General features: G+C 38.0%; 1 protein-coding gene across 2 annotated transcripts; it reads left to right on the top strand.

Annotated features, from left to right (window-relative positions):
- The first annotated feature begins 17,092 nt into the window (after positions 1 to 17,092).
- Positions 17,093 to 20,575, top strand: LOC132095732 (natural killer cell receptor 2B4-like). 2 transcript variants are annotated; one of them, XM_059500844.1, is made up of 7 exons: positions 17,093 to 17,224; positions 18,132 to 18,440; positions 18,584 to 18,850; positions 18,984 to 19,106; positions 19,204 to 19,244; positions 19,481 to 19,606; positions 19,751 to 20,575. In XM_059500844.1, the coding sequence occupies exons 1-7, from the start codon at positions 17,170 to 17,172 to the stop codon at positions 19,901 to 19,903; spliced, it is 1,074 nt and encodes a 357-aa protein (XP_059356827.1). In that variant the 5' UTR covers positions 17,093 to 17,169; the 3' UTR covers positions 19,904 to 20,575. The 2 variants fall into 2 exon arrangements, with proteins under 2 accessions (XP_059356827.1, XP_059356826.1); XM_059500843.1 differs by having other exon boundaries at positions 18,981 to 19,106.
- The last annotated feature ends 2,432 nt before the right edge of the window (positions 20,576 to 23,007 follow it).

The following is a 23,007-nucleotide window of genomic DNA, read 5'->3' as shown; positions in this document are numbered from 1 at the left end:
GCGCCCCCGAAGTGGAGGCGTCTTCACACCATCTTCACATTCGAGGAAGTCTCCAGGCTTACACCTGATTGGTACCAACCGTTTGCTGTCCAGGGTTTCATGGCTGTGACACACAACCCTGATTGACCTTGAGACGCAGTCGGCCAGATACCCACGCACTGCGCGGCACCCGCGCCTTCAGCCAGAGCTGCAGGGGGCGCATGCGGAGCAGGCCCAGCTGCAGAACCGGAGATGCCGAGGCCATGAGACCCAGCACCTTCTGACAATGCTTGAGCGAAACGGTCGCGCCGCAGCGGAAAGAACTCGCTGCGCGCTGAATGCCCAACGCGCGCTGTGGTGACAGCTGTGCCATCATGGAACACGAGTTCAGAACCATTCCCAAAAACAGAATCGTCTGACTGGGGTTCAGCAAACTCTTCGCCCAATTGACACTGAGACCGAGCTTCTCGAGGTGATCGAGTAAAACGGCCCTCTGCTACACGAGCTCCGCTCATGATCGAGCCAGAATCAGACAGTCGTCCAAATAATTCAGCACTCGCATGCCTCTGAGTCCGAGAGGAGCAAGCGCTGCATCCATGCACCTCGTAAACATACGAGGAGCCACGGACAAGCCGAACGGCAGGACTGTAAACTGGTATGCCTGGCCCTCGAAGGCGAATCTCAAATATCGCCTGTGGCTTGACGCTATCTGTATTTAAAAATACGCGTCCTTCAGATCTATTGACATGAACCAGTCCCCTCTGTGAATCTGCGCGAGGAGCTTCCTGGTCGTAAGCATTCTGAAACTGCGTTTCATCAATGCCTTGTTCAGCTGTCTTAGATCCAGTATGGGCCCGAACACACACACACACACATAAAGAACAGTTGGATATAACAGAATTGAAAGGATATAGGCGCCGGACAGCGCAGCAGGAACGGCAGTGGAAGGCGGCGAGGCCAGCAGCTTCAGAATGGCTCATCCCGCTGATATGCTCTCTCAGACGGCGCTTGCTTCCTCCGTGATCCAGCGATGCGTGAGCTTCGCTGAAGAGATGAAAAATCAGGTGAGTCAGCCTTTTCAAGCTCCTTTTATAGGTTGGGCAACACCCGTTTCGGCGGGAAGTGGCAAGAAGGGCGCGAAGCATTGGTCTGATGTTGCATCAGCCTGCGCTCGATAGGCTGTGCAGTTGCCGCAGAACAAGCCAATGAGCGAACGAGCCGTCTCGCCTATGGCTGTGTACTGCTGCAAATGCGCTTTACAAAAATACAAAATTAAGAATAATTTTTTGCTTCAGTATTTCGTGAAAAGAGACTTTTCCCGTAGCGTCTTAGCTAAGACGCAGTACGAGAGAGCTCTCGTAAGAGAACTTCACATACACACTCTGAGGACATCAGAGAATAATTTAAAATATTATAATATCAATGCATTTTATGGCACCTTTAAAAAAACATATATAACAATGGGACTGGCCGTGTCCTCTCCTCACATCACAATTCAATTTAAATGTATGTTGAATTCAGTGTTATGGCCTTTCCAGTAAACGTCTAAGTTTCTTCCCCTTTCCTCATATCATATCCTCCCACAAACAAAATCACATGCTTACTTCTGCAAAATCAGTACTCTAGTCTAAATGCTTTTGAAATTGTTTTTTTTTATAACACTCGAGACAATTCAATTAAATATGCCCAACAAGGCCAAAACTATGTGCGTTTTTTTTCCTTTGGGAATCAGGATCTTCCAAATAGATTTTCTTCATTGTTTAAAAGTGTCTTTGTCACCAACAGTCATAAGTTGGATAACTTCCTGTGTGTCAGACACTTCCCTCTGCTGATTTTGAAAATATAAGCATGAACCAGTGTGACCTAAAATGGCGTTAACTCCTCTTCTTCTGGTGTCTGTGATGTTTATCAGTCATCTGAGCTCCAACACAGGTACAGAGTCACTGGATATCATAATATCAGTTAAATATGATCTTTTTAATGTAGACAGGGTAAGACAATATTTAGATTCCTAAAATCTATTTAAGTTAAGTTTTAAGTTTTTGTCTTACACATTACCAAACTGTTTTAATTTATGAGGAATTGTTTTTACAACACTTTTTAAAATACTGAAGGAAAGATTTGATGTGCCATGTTCATGTATTTTTATTACAACTCAACTATTCAAATATCCTTTCATATTTAATGATCATTAATAGTAAAAATCAATGAGCAATTTGTGAATGCTATACAACATTTACTTATGGCTTTGCTTCATATTGTTATGCTGTCTGAAATTGGTTGGATTTCATTTTCTCAAAAAAATTCTATGCTCCCTAATTTAGCTTCTTTATTTGATCTTTATGACAGTCAATGAGTACTGAAGCAGTTCCTTTGGTATTTTTGGGGCCTGGAGAAGTTTTGTCATGCCCTGACATTTGTGCTTTTTTACAGTTGCTTCTAAACATCTAAAGCCGCGTTTCCATCGCAGGAACTTTACCCAAGAACTAGGGACTTTAAGCTGGTACTCGGTGTGTTTCCACCGCAGGAACCAGGAACTAAATAATGTTCCGGGTAAAAAAATGCCCCTCAGAAAGTCCCTGCTGGCGAGGTGGTACTTTTTCAAAGTTCGACACTTTCAGGGGTGGGACTTGGGTGCTAAACATGCTGATTGGTAGAGTTCACGTAGCATTGGGACTTCAACCACCATTTATTCATTACCATACTATTAGTCAAGGCGAGCTGACTGATGTTATCAATATTGCAAAACTTCGTCCCATACTCACTCTCCCTGATGCAGAAAAACTTGTCCACGCCTTTGTATCCTCCAGGCTGGACTACTGCAACGCACTCCTCATCGGGATCCCAAGTAAGAACATCCAGCAGTTGCAATACATTCAGAACTGTGCTGCGAGGATCCTGATGGGGGTGCGGAAGTACCACCACATCACACCCATCCTAAAATCCCTCCACTGGCTTCCTGTCCAGTACAGGATTGAATTCAAAGTTTCCCTTCTGACCCACCAGTGCCTCCATGGAACTGCCCCCTTATATCTCAAACAACTCATCACCCCCCTTTCCTCCTCACGCCATCTCCGCTCTGGACAGGCCTACCTCCTCCAGCCTCCGAGGACTAGGCTTCGAACTATGGGCGATCGCGCCTTCTGTTCAGCTTCACCCAGTCTGTGGAATGCTCTCCCTGTCCATCTAAGGGCCCCACAAACTGTTGACTCTTTTAAAAAAGGACTTAAAACCCATCTTTTTAGAAAAGCCTATGGCTAAAAGTGCTATTTTTATGTCTTTGTTTCCTTTTTACGCTAATTTTAAAGTTTATAGTATATAGTTTGTTGTTTTATGTGCATTGTAGCACTTTGAGGTCATTGAATTGATGTAAAGTGCGTTACAAATAAAATACCCAAAATAGCATACCTGTACTTTGGAAACGCAGAAAGCAACAGGTCTGGGGGGAAAAAAGTTCCTGGGGAAAAACTTTCCTACAGTAGTACAATGGTTTCCAGGTAATTACGGTGGAAACGCGGCATAAATGGCTAAAGTCTAATATCACTGTAAACTGCACAAACTGGACTATAATAATATGTGAGCAGCATGTATGTACATGATTGTGTTTTTGAGAAAAAAATGTATATGCGTGGTTAGAGAAAAACGAAAAATGTTGAATCACTTGAATAAGGCCATAAAACACATACAGAACATTGGTTACCGCAAATTTTGAGAACTGGAGCTTGTAGCCTAGAATTTTTCTTCCTAAATGATGTGAAAATCATCTTGTTTACTCACTCACAGAAAACAATATATTGATAAAATTATTCTAAGACACTTTTTGTTGGTAAAAGATATAATAAGGGAGACGTAAAAGACGGACATCTCGTTGTTTTCATATGGATTACTTCACCACAGAATATTCGTTCTTGGTAGCACTTTGTGACGAGTGGGGCAGGGCCGAGAGCCATGGGAATGGTGCAAGGCCGGCGGAGTGACACCTGCTACACTCACCAGTCTCCAGTCCCACTGAGGAGATTGGAAGGATACAAAAGAGGAGCGACGACAGTGAAGGACGAGAGAGGATCAGGCCTGGGCTTTATTTTGTGTTTGGTTTTTGTTTGTGTGCGACAGTCGTCCGCGAGGGCCTGTCACGCTGTTTTGTGTTTATTTTTATTATTAAAGTCTTTATTTGAATGTCCGCCCGTTCCCGCTTCCTTCTACCCGATGATTATGAAGTTTGTACTCCGTTACACTGGTGCCGAAACCCGGGAGGAAGAAGGGATGCACTGCTGAAGATCTCTCGCCTCTGGGGTGAACCTGCAGTGCCATCAGGCAGGTATAGCAGTCTGGCACCAGGGACGCTCGAGGCTGTGGGCTGGAGTGAGTTGCCGGGGACAGACGAACTCACTGCCGGCCGCCCGAGATGTGGAGGAGTGGCTGCTGTCCATGAGGGAGTGGAGTAGTCGGCGCCATTCGCCAGGGAGCCGGCGCCTGCTGCCATCTGCGATGGAATCGGGAGTAGCAGGGAACGGGGGACTCCTGCCAGCTGCCCAAAACCGGAGGAGCCGTCGGCATCCACCGGGCGGCAGAGGGAGTGTCGTAGCGTCCACCGAGGGCCGTCCAGTGCCACCGCCAGGCACCGAAGAGGAGTTCACCCAGCTGGTGGAGGGCCGAGCGGCAGTGCTGTGGGGCGGGGCCGCGAGCCGTGGGAACGGAGCGAGGCCGGTGCAGTGATTGGAAATGAGCGACACCTGCTACACTCACCGGTCTCGAATCCCATGGAGGAGCTTGGAAGGATACAAAAGTGGAGCGACGACATTGAAGGACAAGAGAGGACCAGGCCTGGGCTTTATTTTGTGTTTGGTTTTTTGGACAGTCTTAGAGGGGCTGTCGTGCTGTTTTGTGTTTATTTTTATTATTAAAGACTTTATTTGAATGTCCGCTGGTTTCCGCCTCCTTCTTCCCGTAATTAGGAAGTTTATGTTGTTAAACTTGTTTAGTTTAAAAGTAGACATGTCAAGCTTTCTATTGATATTCTATTCTCATGTCTCTTTGTTGAGTATTCACTGAGTTACAGTCCATTTTAATTATGCATTTCTAGTTGAAGATCACCGCAGACCAAGGCTGCAGACAGCACAACTTGTTTTTTATCTTTATTTTATAAATGCACAAAGTTTTGTTGTTATTCTGTCTGTATACAAAAAAGTAGACCCTTTAGAGATTTGATTGATGTATTGCTCTTATACGTAAGATCAAAACTGAAAGTGTAATTTAAGTTCTTTTCGGGGTTATCAGGAGAAAATGGCTCATAATGCGTATACGCGTGAATCGACTCCAGAGGGATAAGACTTGTCCCAAATATTTTGATGTGTGCAGCACATTTTATGGAGGACTGTTTCCTGATCCTTAGAGAAGAGTTTGTGATATCCAGTTCGCGAACAAATCATTCGATGTAACCGGATCTTTTTGAACCAGTTCACCAAATCGAACTGAATCATTTTAAACGGTTCGTGTCTCCAATACGCATTAATCCACAAATGACTTAAGCTGTTAACTTTTTTAATGTGGCTGGCACTCCCTCTGAGTTCAAACAAACCAATATCCTGGAGTAATTAATTTACTCAAACAGTACACTGACTGAACTGCTGTGAAGAGAGAACTGAAGATGAACACCGAGCCGAGCCAGATAACGAACAAAAGACTGACTCGTTCTCGAGTCAAGAACCGTTTCTGTCAGACGCGTCCGATTCGAGAACCGAGGAGCTGATGATACTGCGCATGTGTGATTCAGTGTGAAGCAGACTGACAAACAGAGCATCTGAATCTAACTGATTCTTTTGGTTGATTGATTCTGAACTGATTCTGTGCTAGTGTTATGAGCGCGGGTAAACCGAAGGCTTGAAATCAAGGGCATTCATCGCCAATGACGCCATTCGTCGAGTGCAAAAGAACCGGTGAACCGTTTTCTTCAACCGGTTTATTGAATCGAACTGTCCGAAAGAACTACTGGTGATCCGAAAACCGATGCAACAGGTTCTTGACTCGTGAACGACTCAATGTTACATTCATTATCTGGCTCGGCTTGGTGTTCATCTTCAGTTCTCTCTTCACAGCAGTTCAGTCAGTGTACTGTTTGAATTAATGAATTACTCTGGGATATTGGTTTGTTTGAACTCAGAGGGAGTGTTAGCCACATTAAAAAAGTTAACAATTTAAGTCATTTGTGGATTAATGCTTATTGGAGACGCGAACTGTTTAAAACGATTCAGTTCGATTTGGTGAACGGGTTCAAAAAGATCCGGTTACATCGAATGATTCATTCGCAAACCAGATATCACATACTGCTTTGTTTTGAACTCTCTCACAACAGACACGGAAGAGAAGACATTGCTGAATAAAGTCGTAGTTTTTGCTATTTTTGGACCAAAATTTATTTTCGATGCTTAAAAAAATTCTAACTGCCCCTCTGATGTCACATGTTCAATATCATCAAAAAGTTGATTTATTTCACTAATTCCATTCAAAAGGTGAAACTTTTATATTATATTTATTCATTACACACAAACTGATATATTTCAAATGTTTATTTATTTTAATTTTGATGTTTACAACTGATAACTTAGGAAAATTCCAAATTCAGTATCTCAGAAAATCTGAATATTGTGTAAAGGTTCAATATTGAAGACACCTGGTGCCACACTCTAATCAGTTAATTAATTCAAAACACCTGCAAAGCCTTTAAATTGTCTCTCAGTCTAGTTCTGTAGGCTACACAATCATGGGGAAGACTGCTGAATTGACAGTTGTCCAAAAGACGACAATTGACACCTTGCACAAGGAGGGCAAGACACAAAAGGTCATTGCAAAAGAGGCTGGCTGTTCACAGAGCTCTAATGTCCAAGCACATTAATAGAGAGGCGAAGGGAAGGGGTATTAATGTCCAAGCACATTAATAGAGAGGCGAAGGGAAGGAAAACCGTACCCTGGAGAGGATTGTGAAACAAAACCCATTCAAAAATGTGGGGGAGATTCACAAAGAGTGGACTGCAGCTGGAGTCAGTGCTTCAAGAATCACTACACAAAGATGTATGCAAGATATGGGTTTCAGCTGTCACATTCCTTGTGTCAAGCCATTCTCGAACAACAGACAGCGTCAGAAGCATCTCGCTTCAAAAAGGACTGGACTGCTGCTGAGTGGTTCAAAGTTATGTGCTCTGATGAAAGTAAATTTTGCATTTCCTTTGGATATCAGGGTCCCAGAGTCTGAAGGAAGAGAGGAGAGGCACACAATCCACGTTGCTTGAGGTCCAGTGTAAAGTTTCCACAGTCAGTGATGGTTTGTGGTGCCATGTCATCTGCTGGTGTTGGTCCAATGTGTTTTCTGAGGTCCAAGGTCAACACAGCCGTATACCAGGAAGTTTTAGAGCACTTCATGCTTCCTGCTGCTGACCAACTTTATGGAGATGCAGATTTTATTTTCCAACAGCACTTGGCACCTGCACACAGTGCCAAAGCTACCAGTACTTGTTTTAGGGACCATGGTATCCCTGTTCTTAATTGGCCAGCAAACTCGCCTGACCTTAACCCCATAGAAAATCTATGGGGTATTGTGAAAAGGAAGATGGGATATGCCAGACCCAAGAATGCAGAAGAGCTGAAGGCCATTATCAGAGCAACCTGGGCTCTCATAACACCTGAGCAGTGCCACAACTTAGTATTGAGTGCTGTACATGCTCATACTTTTAATTTTTATACTTTTTAGTTGGCCAAGATTTCTATAAATCCTTTCTTTGTATTGGGCTTAAGTAATATTCTAATTTTCTGAGATACTGAATTTGTGATTTTCCTTAGTTGTCAGTTATAATCATCAAAATTTAAAAAAATAAAATTTTGAAATATATCGGTCTGTGTGTAATGAATGAATATACAAGTTTCACTTTTTGAATGGAATTAATGAAATAAACTTTTTGATGATATTCTAATTATATGACCAGCACCTGTATGTATTGCACCGGTTTAGAATTCAAATATCCGGGGACTGTCACTAAAAGTTAATGCTCTATCGAGTTGGGTATGATATACACATTTGTTGAAGCAACCGTGCCATCTGAACTTTCTTATATGCAGATTTGAACTGTTTTGTCAAATTGTAGTTACACAGGATTTAAACCAGAGCTCCTCACCTCTAAGTACGTCTCTTTACTCCGTGAGCTGCCAAAAAAACCTACCATCTATGAAAACCCATAGGAATGAAGCTGGATATGTGTGATGCTAACATTCAAAAGCATCAGTTCTCAAATCTCCCAGCATGTTAAAAATGTTTTGAAGTCAAAGCATAATATTCTTTAAGTAAATGTGTGAAAATTACACTTTATTAATCAAGACTTTGTGTGACAAGGAATTAAAGGTGTCTGAGTTTTACTGCCTCTAGTGTTAATTTATTTTAGAAACTTCAGTGATATGTACTTATTGGTACATATTTAGCATCTCACTAAAATGTGCCTCAGGTATGTTTTTGCCTTGAGACCATTTTTATTTATACAGTGAAGTCTATCCATTCATTCATTTATTTGTTCTCAATTTATTACTGACAGTTTACTTGTCTTGTTCAGTTAAATTCAATTCAGAGTTGAAATAAATGTTCCTGGCTCTGTAAGCTATTGCGCAACAAAATCAGCCTATAGTACTTATCTAAATTTGAAGTGTATTCCTAAAAATAAAAATATTAATTAACAATTGTAAAACAAACACACTGAGTGACAAATTATTTAGGAAAGATGATTGTACTTTAAAAACACATATAAAAAAATATAAAAAAAATCCCACAACTCCCCACTCAAAAAAAAAAAAAAATCCCCCACAAGGTGGATTCCCCCATTTTCCAAAATGAAATCCAGCCCCTGCATTCTGAACTGTGTGTTAAAGTCAATTCTTACATAAAAGAACTTATAAAGTGTAATGCTTTACAACTTTGCACATTTATTTGATAAAAAAAAATTATAAACTACATTTACTACATTTTTAGAGGCTCTTCATTAAATTCAGCAATAATTTTTACTGTCATAACTAAATATTTTTTTCTCCCCACAGTATCCAGTGACACAATCCAACCAACACCAATAACTGTCCAGAAAGGACATCCTGTTCATCTTACTATACAAAAACGTGCAGATGAGATCCCACAATCTGATGATTTGGAATGGCTAAAAGATGGATTACATATTGTAGTCTCATATAATTTTAAAACAGTAAAGATTCACACATCATATAAGGAGAGAGTGGATTTTAATACTGAAAACTACTCTCTAACACTTAAGAACATACAGGAGATAGACAGTGGACTCTACACTGCTAGAGCAAGTGGAGACTACGATATCATCATTGGACAATACAATGTTACTGTTGGTAAGTAATTGTTGTAATATTTAAAATTCAAAGCTATCTACTCAAAAATCTGAAAGTATTTTAAGTCGCACTACAACTCATAGATTAGCACAATTTTGTAGTGTTCAGTTTAGCACATTCTGAGCTGTTTATTAAAGTCAATGCTTACATTTCAGATACAAGAAGTCATGGAACCACCAGATCTGTTTCTCTCACTTGGTTCATATTCCTTGTCCTTTTGGGTGCATTAATTTGAGGCAACTACTGTACTGGAGCTACAGACAAAAAAAATAAAAAATAAAACTCTTATTTTCTTTACAATTATTATTAAGCTTCTTCATTTCATGCACACCCTTATGAAAAAGAAGTTTATTCATGTGTGCTATTAGTATACTTCTTTTAAACAAAAACAAAAATAGGAAAGTATGCTTTTAGTTTACTTTTTATGGACTGTTCAGAAACTGGCTTTATGTTATCCTCAGAAATATACTTACAGTAAAATGACATTTAAGTATATTTGACATATACTACTTTTCTAGCTATTCCTAGAATCTGTGTTTTCATTATTATAAGGTAGAGGGCGCTGATACACATCTTCTGCACAGAATTTCCATTAAAAAAAAACACAAGTGAAGAAGAAAAGAGAAACACCAGATTCTAACATATGTAATTTAACATGATCATCTGACATGAAACAGCATCAAAACTGTAACGTTATGGAATAAAATGTTGACGGATGAAGAGGTAATAATTACAGTCAAGTTTTGGAGTGTTGATCGACTCCATCTACGTTTTGATTATCATTCTGAATCCAATTCATAGTCTTTTTTCAGCTTTGTGTTCAAAATATTATTTCTTAATTTTTTTCTGAAACTCATTAAAGTGTTTAAAAATAATGCATGAAGCTAAAATAAAATGTTTTTGTTAGCAAGCAGATATCCTGTTCTTTCTTTGGATGTTTTGTAAGTTCAGATATTCATACAACAAAATCTATACAAATTCAAACCAAAATAGGGACATAGTAGTATACTTAAAGTATGATGTAAATTTCACTTTAAGAAAACCTGAGTATACTTGCAGTATACAACTACTAAACTAGTAGCTTACTGAGACTGTACTTCAAAGTGTACAAAGTATTTAATTAGTAAACTATCAGTGTACCTATAAGTTCACTTTTAGTATAATTGCAGAACAAACTACAAACATAGAGGTAAACTAGTTGTGTACTCAAAGTTTGCTACTGTTATACTTAAAGTTTACTTAAAAGTATACTTTTATATACCGGTACTAGAAAGTGGGCCAATTTAGTCCCTAGGAGTATTGAAGCAGTACACTTACAAGTATACTAGAACACTGATATTTGTATAATTGCTACATAAAGTATACATAAAAATATACTTGAACTTTACTTAAATATACTTAGTAAAATAAATGAAGTACTTTTTCAGAATGGGCAAGCAAATGACACTAATATTTTCAAAGATCATTTCAAGAGATTTTTGACATCAGAGCCATTGATTCCGTAATTGAATGGCCGGCAGTAGGTCAGCAATATCTTCTTGATTGACATATTTCAGGTCTTGTGTAGATTCCATACCAGAGTTTAATAGCTTGTCTATCAATGCCTGTAGAGTGTCTTTGGAAATTGTTGGCAACGTTCTGAGGATGATACCTCTTCATTCACAATGCTCATTGCACTACAAAGAGGGAAAAGAATGGTGAAGAACAATAAGTGCCATGTCATGAATTGCATACTGAGGTAGAGGGTAATAATCCCGTAGGTCCTCCTGGTTCACACAGTAGTAACAGCTCTTGATTGGTGTGATGCAGTGAACACCTACATCATGTAGACACAAAGCCTTATACCTTTCAGCGACGAATTAGACCGCAGAGTTTTTATGATTGAGTATCATAATAATCTTACCAACTTCAAGCCCATCCTCATCGGAATGCAAATATTCTTCAATAAGGACCTACAATCTGGTCAGCAGAAATTGCTGGTGCACAAATCAATGCCACAATTTCTCTTAGTTGTAACACCAGTTGCCATATCTCATTGTCAGCAGGAGATGTAATCTTCTCTCCAATCAACAGTGGTAACAGTCTTAGTTCTGCATAGCATGGCCACTCAGTCTATCACTTCCTGGCCTCACCTCACAAGGTTTGTCATTTGCATCATTACCTAAATATCGGAACTGATCAATCATCTGATTTAATTCAGTGTAAGTGAACTGCTTGTCAACCGTGACAAGATGGTGGATACACAATGCAAGATCAGAGGCAACAACACCTTCAAACAAATCATGCCCAAGACACGGCGGCAACCCAGGTTGACATACATGAAAAAGTAGCCTAGAAAGGCTGTTGAATAAGAAGTCAAATTTAATACCTCCAGCATGAACAGAATGCTCCTCAAGGTTCTGAACATGCTCTTGGTATGACTCTGGTGTCCGAGTGTTAGCTTTGGACAAAGGATCTGTGTGAAACACATCTTTGTCAATTTCACAATATCGACAGAAGTACCTACTGCCACTGAAATTTTCAAGAAAATCTCTGATGTTGTGTGAACCCAGGTTGTCTCCACAAATGGCTCGAAAGATCCCTTTGCATACTTGTCCATCAGGTAGCATTATGCCATTAGTCTCAAGGTCTTGAAGGTCTTTCATCAAGCGTCCCATGACCAATTCCTGACCAAAATACTTGAAATCTTGTTCTCTACAAAGAAAAACCAGTTGCATCTGGTCAATACTTGACCGGTTGTGTGACAGTAGATCTGCAAGTGTGAGATACATAGCTAGTATTTTGTGTTTTTTCTTTCCTGACCCCAGGGGATTAACAACTTCAAATGAATCTTGATAAAGTATCAAGCCTAAAGATTATCTTTCTGTCTGGGCCAAGTTTTTTGTGGTGTTTTCACCATCCCACACATCTTCAAAAATATCCTTCAACTGAGCAAGATTCTTCAAAAATAATGTCTCATCAATATTTTCTGGACTAACCTCCAAATTCTCACTATTTCCAACTACACCAGTATGTTCTCCCGTTTTCATATCACTGTCAATGTCTTGAAAGCTTCCAGCTTCAGTCACAAGTGATGTGGCAACAATGGATTCATTTAGGTTTACCTCTGTTGAATTTTTATGTTTCCTTGATATGTGAGAGGTAAAGGTGGATATCACTGAAAATGATTGATCACACTGCATAAAGAGGCATGTCACTCTTCGTCCTTCTTTAATGTGGACTCTAAGATGGGAATAAAACTGAGTTAGTGTATCACATTTGACACTACACAAGTCAACATGGCATGCAAGGTCTACTGCTGGGTACAAATGTGATCTAGGCACCACCACACACTCATTGTGTTGTCTGTAAAGATGTGATTTTAAAGCTGCTAGTTTAGCAAATTTCCTGTTACAGTCCTGGATGCAACAATGAAGAAACAAGTTAGGGGTATTGCTGTGAATCCTCATGTGCTTCACATAGACCACTGGAGTACTGCATTGCTGCCCACATAACTGACACGCAAACATGCTGACAAGTCAAAATGGACAGTCTATGGGCACGAAAAAACGTAACTCAAAAAAATCTCAACAACAACAAAAGAAAATCTCCACAAAAATGAAACTGCCATTGGCCTACTGTAATGGGTAAAGTAACATTGCAATACAAACCAACAACACAAAAAAATTTAACATGAATTATTCTTATTGATTATTATATTGCATAACTTATTCTATCAAGCCAACTTGGATCGAAGCAATCCAAAATACAGCCAACATTAAAGAAACAAAACGACAACACTATTAAAGAAAAACTTCCCTCGGAATACAGTTATAAATTAGAACAAGCTTACCCAAATTCGCAAGCACAACATTATTGAAATCAATGTTTTGTCTAATATACACTATTAGGCATTAAATGAAAAGATAGCAAGCTAAAATTAGCAAACGAGGTGACGATAATTTCAGCGTGTTACAGATACATCAATATTACTTCGTTGCTATTGTGTTAAAGGCTTACTTTGCAGAAGAGTTTATATCATGTTTGATTAAACTCACCTTGTAATCGGGGAATATCTGAATCAATCCAGCTCCAATCTATGATGCCGTTGGCACGTTGTCGGTTTTAGCACTGAAATGGAAATATAAAACCGTTACAGCCTCAGCATCCACTATTATCACAGTTATTTGCACAGTTATTTGCAATTGCAAACGTGTATTTTGTGAGAAAGGAGCAAGGAAAAGGTGCACTCACCGGTTAAATCACAATATAAAGATGGATGAAAATCCACATGTGCTCGCTGCAGCTTTCTGTTCCCAAAATACTGTTAAGTACTGTTTTCTTTCCTTCATGCAATAAATACGGTAAAATAACGTAAAATTTTATCTACGTCATTTCACTGAACGTAAATAAACAGGTAAACACTCCTTTTTAACATAACAGGTTTATACAGTTAAAATTTTGACGTAAATTAACATCAATTTTTAAGAGTGTATGTAACATAAAACAAATGATTACTTTTCATTATTTTCTTTATTTATGCCAAAAAAGCTTACATTTATGTGTCTTTTTGTTTGCTTGTAGCAGCCATGTTGCCGAGATAATTCATACCCCTTCGTTTGAAGTGTAGTCCTGAAAAATCTTAGTTTGAAGGGCTATCTAGCCTTTCCCCTTACCCCTACCCCTCCAACCAAAAGAGAATCGAGACACCCCTACCCCTTCACGTGAACGTGCGAAACGTAGGAGTAGGGGAAAGGAGAAGGAATAAGGGGTAGAATTGGGATTGAGCCTAATAGTTATAGTGCCCCTTATCCTTTTATGCTTGCTGGTTCGTGGTCATTTTCACCCCCTCTGTCACAGTCACGGTCTCTGTCTGTGGATGTGGCTGAATATGTGTCCGTGTCACCTTGTCTGGTTGGTCTTGTGCCCTTGTTTTGTCTAGTACTTGTAGTTACATGTTCTTGTCTTGCTCCTTGTTTTAGTCATTTGTTTGTTTGTTTTTACTTTTGTTACTTTTTTATTGGTTAATTGGTTTATATTTTCCCTTCTCTTGGGTTTTATTTGTGTTTTTGTGGAGCTTTGTCCTGTCTAGTCTTGTGTTAGAGTTCCTGACCTGTCCCCGTGTGTCCTTCTCTGGTTCTACTTGCCTGGCACTTGGTCTGCTTCAGAGTCGGCGGGCGACAAGTGTCCGAGCTCTGCTCTATGGTGCCTTGTGTGGTCTTCTTTATCAGCCTCTTCTTTTGCCGCCCACCTCTATTGCCAAATGCATTAATGTATAAGTAATGTAAATATATGCATTTTGCTCTATACATCTGAATTACAGTGTAAAACATTGCATTGTACTACACAGTAAAATCTAAAAAAAAAAAAAAAAAAAAACTATGTTGGTTTAGCTCATGTACCAAATTTGAATGCATGTCAAATGTCTTATGCACACAGATCCACTCTAATACCACTTCAGACTAGTGTCTCTCATCATTTCATATTCATCAGTTTCAACAACAGTCATGAAAACTTTGTTAAAAAAAAGTAAAAATATAGTAGTCAGTATTCAACGTGGATCCAAAAAGTTCATCAAAGTTGTCCTGAGACAAGAACGGCTATTATGTTAGTTTTAGGAAAACTTTGATGAAAGGTTTTGAACCACTTTGAATGCTGACTATCGTAGTTAGCTACATCAAATCTAAAAGTGTTGCACATTTTATAGGTGCAGAGATGAGCAGGTTTGGGAAAAGTTACTTTAAAAGTAATGCATTACAATATTGGTTACTTTTTATGGAAAGTAATGCATTGTGTTACTTTTGTGTACTTTTTGTCACATGGGCTGGGCTTGCTTATTTATTATTAATAACAGAAAATCCAAAAAACTCCCAGTTTCTCTCAACAGAGAGACAGGAAAGATCTCAGTTACTTAATAGGAAAAAAAGTTACTTGTGTTACTTATTAGTAAAAGCAATAAAGATATGTTACTTTACTAGTTACAGTACTTGAAAAAAGTAATCTGATTATTTAACTCGCGTTACTTGTGAACAAGATCACTCAAATTACTTCAAATTACAGGTGTTTATTTTTATTTATTTATTTTAATTTTTTGCTTAAAATATAAATTTAACACTACTTCATACTAATCACTTAAGTCATGTTTAATACCTATGACATTTGACACACTAGGTGAAATGTCGAGTAGAATATTATTGTGTTACAATTATCTAAAGTTACCTTAATATTCACAAGAGACACCATAATTTCCCAATTACTTTTCAAAAACAGAAGCTTAGAGTGAAGGAAACATTTACCTTCAGGTGGTGCACATGCAGGTGTTCATCTAAGCACACAAAAGAGTGCACTATACAGTAGAAAAAATAAAATAAAAAAACAGGGTCAACAGGCCTTGACTAATATGGTACAGGTAATCTGTGGTACAGACAATCAATAGACTGTTGCTTTGTGCTTTACTTTGAATTGTATTAAGTTTAATTTAGTTTTACATTTATTTAAATTTGATTTTTCTTGTATAAAGAGCATTAAAATCAGCATGAAACAGAAGGTGCAATAGTATTTTATTCTCCATTGTCATATCCGAGTGGAACAGCTTCTCGAACAAGAAAAAAATGTTTCAAAGAAAAGAACAGATGTAGTTGAAGAAATTTATTTCAAGGGCACAAAAAATTATAATGATGCATACATTTAATTTATTATAAATTATGTAAAAAGTGAAAAAAGAGCATAACCTATTAAAGTAATATTAAAGAAGAAGACATTTACAGAAAATGGCTGAATGAAATTACATTCTTTGCCGCAGATGAGAAACATATGTAGTGATGCAAGAAAAAATAACCAGCCACAGTTGTGCATTGACCATTTCTGAGAACAGCCTCATTGGTCTATGACATGCAAAAGCTTTTAAATGCCCCTCTATATAGCAACAGCTTCTGGTAAGGGCTTAGATGTCCTCCTTGATGTAGGAAGAATATGTGGGCTTCAAGCAGCTTTCTGATCTTTCTCATCCTAAACAGGCCTACAGTACATATAAGGCAAAGTTGAAGACAAAAGAAAACTTACTGGCAAAAACAAAAATGGTAGAAAACTCTGACTCTAATTAGTCTACTTTATAAAACATTTTTTGCATGCTTAGAAATCATAAGCTTATAAAATTGATGCTCTGTACAAAGTTTTTTAATGCATGTTAAAGATTAAGCATTAAGGCTGAATTAACTAAACTAATGTCCTAAAACTGTATGCTGCATATGGCCTCCTATGCTGCTCACTTTGGTTATACCAAATATCCTTAGGTTTTTGTTATTGTTGGTGTTGTGTGAAGAATACATCTATAACTTTCTTTTATCTTTCTACTAAAAATTCTGTTTTATCAATTTTAACATTTGTTAATTTAAGATGGCCTTAAAATGTCCATCATGATGAAATGAACATCAAATATAAGAGATAAAAAGTTGAGAATTTACTGCTCTCTGAAGACAAGCTGATAGGTTGACAAGTGCAAAATCTTTGGTCTGCACACACTTTCTTCTAAGGGCTAGTGGTTTTGTAAAGTGGTAAGTAACCATAGTAATATCGACCTTCCTTTGCTTTATCTCTGACGGTTTAGTTCTGTAGGTGGCTGCAAGAACATACTAGAACAGCGAGGGACAGAACAGACACACAGTACTGCATTTTAATTTAGTTTTTGTGTTTTGTTTAGAAATTTCCTGTCTAGGGGATTTAAATGAGGTTCACAGAGTGTTTCACAAAAAAATGCTCTACTTCCTCTTCTAGAGAGTAGGTAGCACATCATAACAGCAAGACAGAGACCCTCCGCCTGTTGCAATGGAAATTGGTCAATTTCTTGTGTTCTTCATGAAAGTTCTGATCTCCAGCACAGGTAACAAAGCCCATTTACTTTGCTCTGAATATTAGTTAATGGTTATTTATGTGGTTATGTGCAATACACAAAACTTATTACTATTTTAAGTGATGATATATTTCCATAACTGGCTATATGCGTGGCGGGCACAGACCACTGGAGGGGCATGGGAGAAATTGCATTCCTTGGGGCACATCGATAAGACCAAAAGGGCACTTTTAAAGGCTATTACACTAGCTTAAACTACTAAAGACTATTTAAGGGCGAGTAGTGGCGAGCCAAGGGGGGAGATGACGTTTAGAAATGAACACTACAAATCAGTGTCTGAAATAATCCAGCTAACAGCCTGTCCTGCGGTGTGTTACATCTTTTATTTTATGTGACATACCTGAGACGTGTTCCTTCTTCCAAAAATGTTTAAATACTTCTGGTACCGTTGGCCGCATGATTTCAAAGTTCAAACAGCAGTCATCCCACAATGCTTTGCGGTGGCTTTAAAATAATGCTTCTACAGTGTAGTTACAATAATATTACAGGACTGTCTATAAATTTTCCCATCATGCATTTGGATTTACACTAAAAACATGAATACAATGCATTGTTGTAAATGTAACATTTGTTGTAAAAAGTGCATCACTTGCTAACAGTGTGGGACTATGTGATGTCCAATGCAAAAGGAGTAGGCACATTAATCTTTCCACATATTTGTATTGTAAATAATATTAATTATCACCAAAACATTAAAGATCTTTATCTAGTTATCTACTGAATATGAAAATTCAATTTTTTTGTTGATTCTCACTGTTTGGAGTAAAGCTCGTTGTATGGGTAAAAGGTTGTATATAGCAAAAATATGAACCTGATAAAAAAAAGTCATGATGCATTCTTTAATATGAACACCACTTCTTCTTGTTCTTCTCCTCAGCATCCGGACCTGGAAACCATGTGTTCATACAGACAGGGGGCTCTGTTGAACTGGATATAAAAAATAAAACACTGCCAGAGTTTAATAGTTTAGTCTGGATGAAAGATATGTCAGACAATATAGTCAAATTCATAAGTCAGTCTGGATATATAAGAGAGCACAGTTCATATAAGAACAGAGTGGAGTTCAATACTGAAACCTTCTCTGTCACACTGAGGAACATGAAGAAGACAGACAGTGGAATCTACATGGCAAAAACAAAAGGAGATCAAGAAATATGTGTTGCTAAACACAACATATCAGTTATAGGTGATTACATATTGTACTATTTTTTTATTTTTTACAATGGCATTTATTTCATTGCATTGCATGTCCAAGTCAGGCTTCACCTCAGCTGCAACATGCACTTTGAAAAGTCTTAACCTATAACCTCTCCATGCAAAATGTTTCAGATCCAGTGGATTTTCCTATTCTGAAAGAGAACTTCACCATGATAAGTGTTAACGTCTGTATCGTGAATGTCTCATGCAGTGGCCGTGATCATACAATAAGCAACAGATACTACAGCAACAACTGCACTCAGGAGAAAGTGACATCATTTGGAATCCAGACTCTAGTCCTGTATTGTATAGAGAACATAATTGTTTGTAACTACAGCAACCCAGTCAGTTGGAAGAATGACACAGTAGAGATTCACCAACTTTGCACAAGTCATGAACGTAAATAACTACTTTTACATCATCCATATTTGTATTCTTAGCAGTTTATTCTTAAATAAAATACTAAAAAGTATCTTTAACTAGGATATGACTATTCTGATGATCATTAATGTGAAAGATTTAATTTCAGCAGAGAATATCAAAGAAATCAACAGTTCCTTTCCTCTCCATTGGCTCTTGGTCATCGCTGGTGTATCAGTGTTGGTTTTCACAGCAGTTTCTGTAATATGCTGCTCTTACAAGAAGTGTAAAAAGAGTATGTCTGCCTTAATGAAATAGAAATGACTGTAGCCTCAGTATAATTTTTATAATGCAAGTCACTTTCTAAATCTATTCTATTCTAAATCTCTTAGGTGCTCAACAGAATGATCAGACAGTCTATGCACAAGTTCAGGTAAGCTTCAGATATTTTTTTTGTATATTCATCATATAAAATAATACTCTTAATTCAAGAATGAATGAATCAATAAATCCTAACACATAATTCTCTAGAATTTAGAATATGTGCTTCATTGGAAGTCTTTCAAATTTGTTCAGTAGGAAGGTGGTGTCCACATTGTATTAGCTACTGTATATAGAGTCTAAATGCAAATGTGCATGAACAGAAAGTTTTTCTGGATTGCTCTGCAGCTGAGGAATGACATGCAAAGACCCTTGGAGATGTTGGAGAAATCAGCGAATCCTCAAACTGTGTATGGATTTACAGGGGAATACAAGCAAACTCACAATATCAGTCCGACAATGCCTACTCCTCAGGTAAGAAAGAGAGGGACACATTTACTTCTATCTTTAATGCAAAACCTTACAAATATAGATAGATAGATGTCAAAAGGCCAATATGTAAATATGTTTGTTACTATTTTATATACTTACTATAGACCTATATACAAATATTCACAGATACGGAAACAAGTGCAAAAGGAAAATCACCCCAGCACCACCTACAGTACAATAGGACAAAACCAAAAACCTTCATTTGCCTCTGAAACAGATCATACAATTTATTCAGCAGTGTGTAAATCCATGCAGGGCAGACAACCTGTGCATAAATAGCAGAGGTTAAATGTGTTAAATTGTGTATTCGATAGATATCTTAACATATTTTTTAGGATATTTTAAAGGGATCATATGACTTGCTAAAAAGAACATTATTTTGTGTATTTGGTGAAATTAAATGTGATTATGCGGTTTAAGGTTAAAAAAAACAAAAAACAAATATTACTTACCACATACTGTACATTATTGTTTCTCTTTTATGCCCGGCCTTTCTGAAATGTGTAGACTTTTACAAGGCTCCTCATTCTGAAAATCAAGGTATGCTCTGATTAGCCAGCTATCCAGTGCATTGTGATTTACCATATGCCTCAAGCATGTGACAGAAATGTTGTGCCCTTTGCTATACTGTGATGCCACGTGTCCTGGCTCGATGAGACAAAACCAATAAAGCCCATTATAAAACAGGCATTTGTTGCATCCAGTGGTGGCATAATTACTGATTATAATGATTTATATTCAAGTTTATTTGTATAGACCCTTTATACGATACAAAGCATTGCATGGCAACAAGAAAATTAAGTTTCTACAATTTATTCTGTTCTTTTACACTTTGCCTTGCATATGGCACCATGTAAACATATAAACATGTCTGCATTTTTGATCTAAGAAATGACAAACAACAACTTCTTTCTTTGTGTGAACATTTCTGAAATGTGTCGATTTTTACAAGGCTCGTCTCTCTGAAAAGCGAGGTGTGCTCTGATCTGCAAGCTATCCACTTGAAAGTGGATACAGTGAAAACCGATCTGGCGATCCACAGCGTGAAGTTGATGTATTTCCTCAGCGACCAGCACGAATCATCTCTATGCATGACGATAAAGAATATCTCTTTGAATTTGAGACTTAAGTCTTTGCAACTTTACAGATATTCTTTATGCATTAAGAGTTTGTGACACTACAAAGAGAAAGGAAAAATTTAAATCGCATCATATGACCCCTTTAACAAATCATGACAAGTATCAGTAGTAATGAGTGTTAATATTGGTGATAATTGTTTTGTTGAAGTCGACTTGTTGCCATTAAACAGTTTTTTTTGTCTGTTTGTTTGTTTGTTTTTTAATTAACGGTGTTCAGACTTCTTTGTAGATTTTTGCTCTGAAACTGATCATAATATTAATTGTGTTTATACAGTATTATCATTGGAGCATGAGTAAATAAAGGTATGGTGTCAAACTTCTCTCTCTTATAGCCATGAAGAACATTTATTTGTAAAATGAAGCAAGAAGAAAACCTTTTTGTGTTTAGCAGAAGAAAAACCTCATACAGGTTTGGAACAACTTGAGGTGATTAAATTACGACAGATTTCATTTTCAGTGAACTATCCCTTTAAGTGTGCAGATCCTTACATACAGTTTATTGCCATAGTATCATGTGTGTACTTTCCAGAATAGTTTTTGTTTTCACCTAAAGCAAATGTTATGAGGGTATACCCATTTCTAATCCTTCTTTCTGATCAGTCTTTGTTTCATTAATGAAGTAGTAAACTCACACACTGTTGAGTAGGAAGTACGGTCTCAACTGACTGAGCATCGGAAAATCTGGTTCTTTTTTATTGCTCATGCTTTCGCCACAGAGCTAAGTTGAGCTAAAACATTAATCTCACATTTGTTCTCATTCATTTTCATTCTCATTCATCTCATTGTTATATGCTGTACCAAAAGTTTGTTTTTGCATGTGTAACCCTTCTCTCCCGGGTCCTCAGCGCCACAAGTGGGCCTCAAACCCTGGTCTCAGGCATGAGAGGTGGATGCACTAACAAGGATGCTAAATGACTGCAGCCACTAGTGTCAGTCGCTAGTGCGTCTCTTGAGAACAGGGGAGTGAGGTTTACCTGCACAGCACCTACCCGGTTCCCCAAAACGTTCTTATCGCTAAGTAGTTCTTATCCTATTCCTTAACCTCTCTCTTAACCTTATGGCATGATTCCCGACACGTTCGTACGCTAAGTATATCTTCTGTAAGTCACACTTTCGTAAGGTTGGTCTGGACCATTCGTAAGCTCTCTCTTGTTGTTGTTTGAGCTCAAGACGCTACTGTACAGAAGTCTTTAGAAATCAGCGTAGCGCAGTACAAGTCAAACTATGGTATGTTGACAATGTTGTAGCTCAACAATGATTTTATGTTATGGACATTTTAAGACTCATAATAAAATATGTTCGCAATGGATACAGGCCTATTTATGAAGTTGACTTTATGTGATATCAGAACTAAAATGGTGATAATTAGCCTAGGCTATTTCGTAATGTCAAAGCGTTTAAATTGGCAATCACTTTTGATAATTAAAATTTCACAATTAAAACAATTGATAAATAAAACAATTTGGCACTAAATGACTAAGATCTATAAATGGGTAAGCATGGTGGTGTCAAGTAAGTGACCAACTATGGCAGTGATCAAACGTGTCCTTGTATTGAATCAAAGACGGCGCTGGCCGTGGAGATGTTTAGTCCATGTCAATTTTTTTATTCGGCAAAACTTAAGCCCTTTTGACGTTTTGCCTGACGTGGCTACGTTAAAAAATATTCGCCTCCCAAGACAACTCATGGAGCTGCTGGACCTTCTCAGACCTGCGCTTGCCAGGCTAACACAGCGGAATTTTGCTTTAAGCCCTGAAGACCAGCTGCTTGCAGCGCTGAGGTTTTTTGCTACAGAGAGCTTCATCGAGGTCGTGGGAGAGGGCTATGGTCTAAGCTAGGTGCCCTTTCATACGTTGCTTCCCGACCATATTCTGTATCTTACTCTCTCTATCTGTTCATAGGTTGCTTTTTATTGAAAACATTAACCAATGGCAATCAATACCGCATTAAACAGAAGTAACTGCAGCTGCTTGGCAATCAATTCTGATTGTAAAGTATCTTACCATTAATATAAAAGTGTATTAAATAATTTTTAGAAGTCGTTAAACCCATGTCAAGAAGCGGCACAAGTGGCACAACGGGATAAGGAGGGTGGATGATTAGCGAGGGATACCCGGTTCGTCTAACCGTCACAACATCGTGTGAACATATTACTGACCGTTTGATAATTTAATTTATAGTCTATATTCTACTGATAACTTAAACTATGTTAAAATAAATGTTATTGTAATAATTTGAGGAATG

The sequence above is a fragment of the Carassius carassius genome, chromosome 20, assembly GCF_963082965.1.
Source record: "Carassius carassius chromosome 20, fCarCar2.1, whole genome shotgun sequence".
Lineage (NCBI taxonomy): Eukaryota > Metazoa > Chordata > Actinopteri > Cypriniformes > Cyprinidae > Carassius > Carassius carassius.
The sequence above is the reverse complement of the archived record's forward strand: the minus strand, read 5'-3'. Positions and strand labels throughout refer to the sequence as shown.

What these genes read in the sequence shown, in the direction of transcription:
- LOC132095732 (XM_059500843.1), top strand. Translation starts at nt 17,170, where the DNA reads ATGGAAATTGGTCAATTTCTTGTGTTCTTCATGAAAGTTCTGATCTCC. An exon ending in ACACAACATATCAGTTATAG is followed by an intron (nt 18,441 to 18,583) that starts GTGATTACATAT and finishes AAAATGTTTCAG; the next exon opens with ATCCAGTGGATTTTCCTATT. An exon ending in TTACAAGAAGTGTAAAAAGA is followed by an intron (nt 19,107 to 19,203) that starts GTATGTCTGCCT and finishes TAAATCTCTTAG; the next exon opens with GTGCTCAACAGAATGATCAG.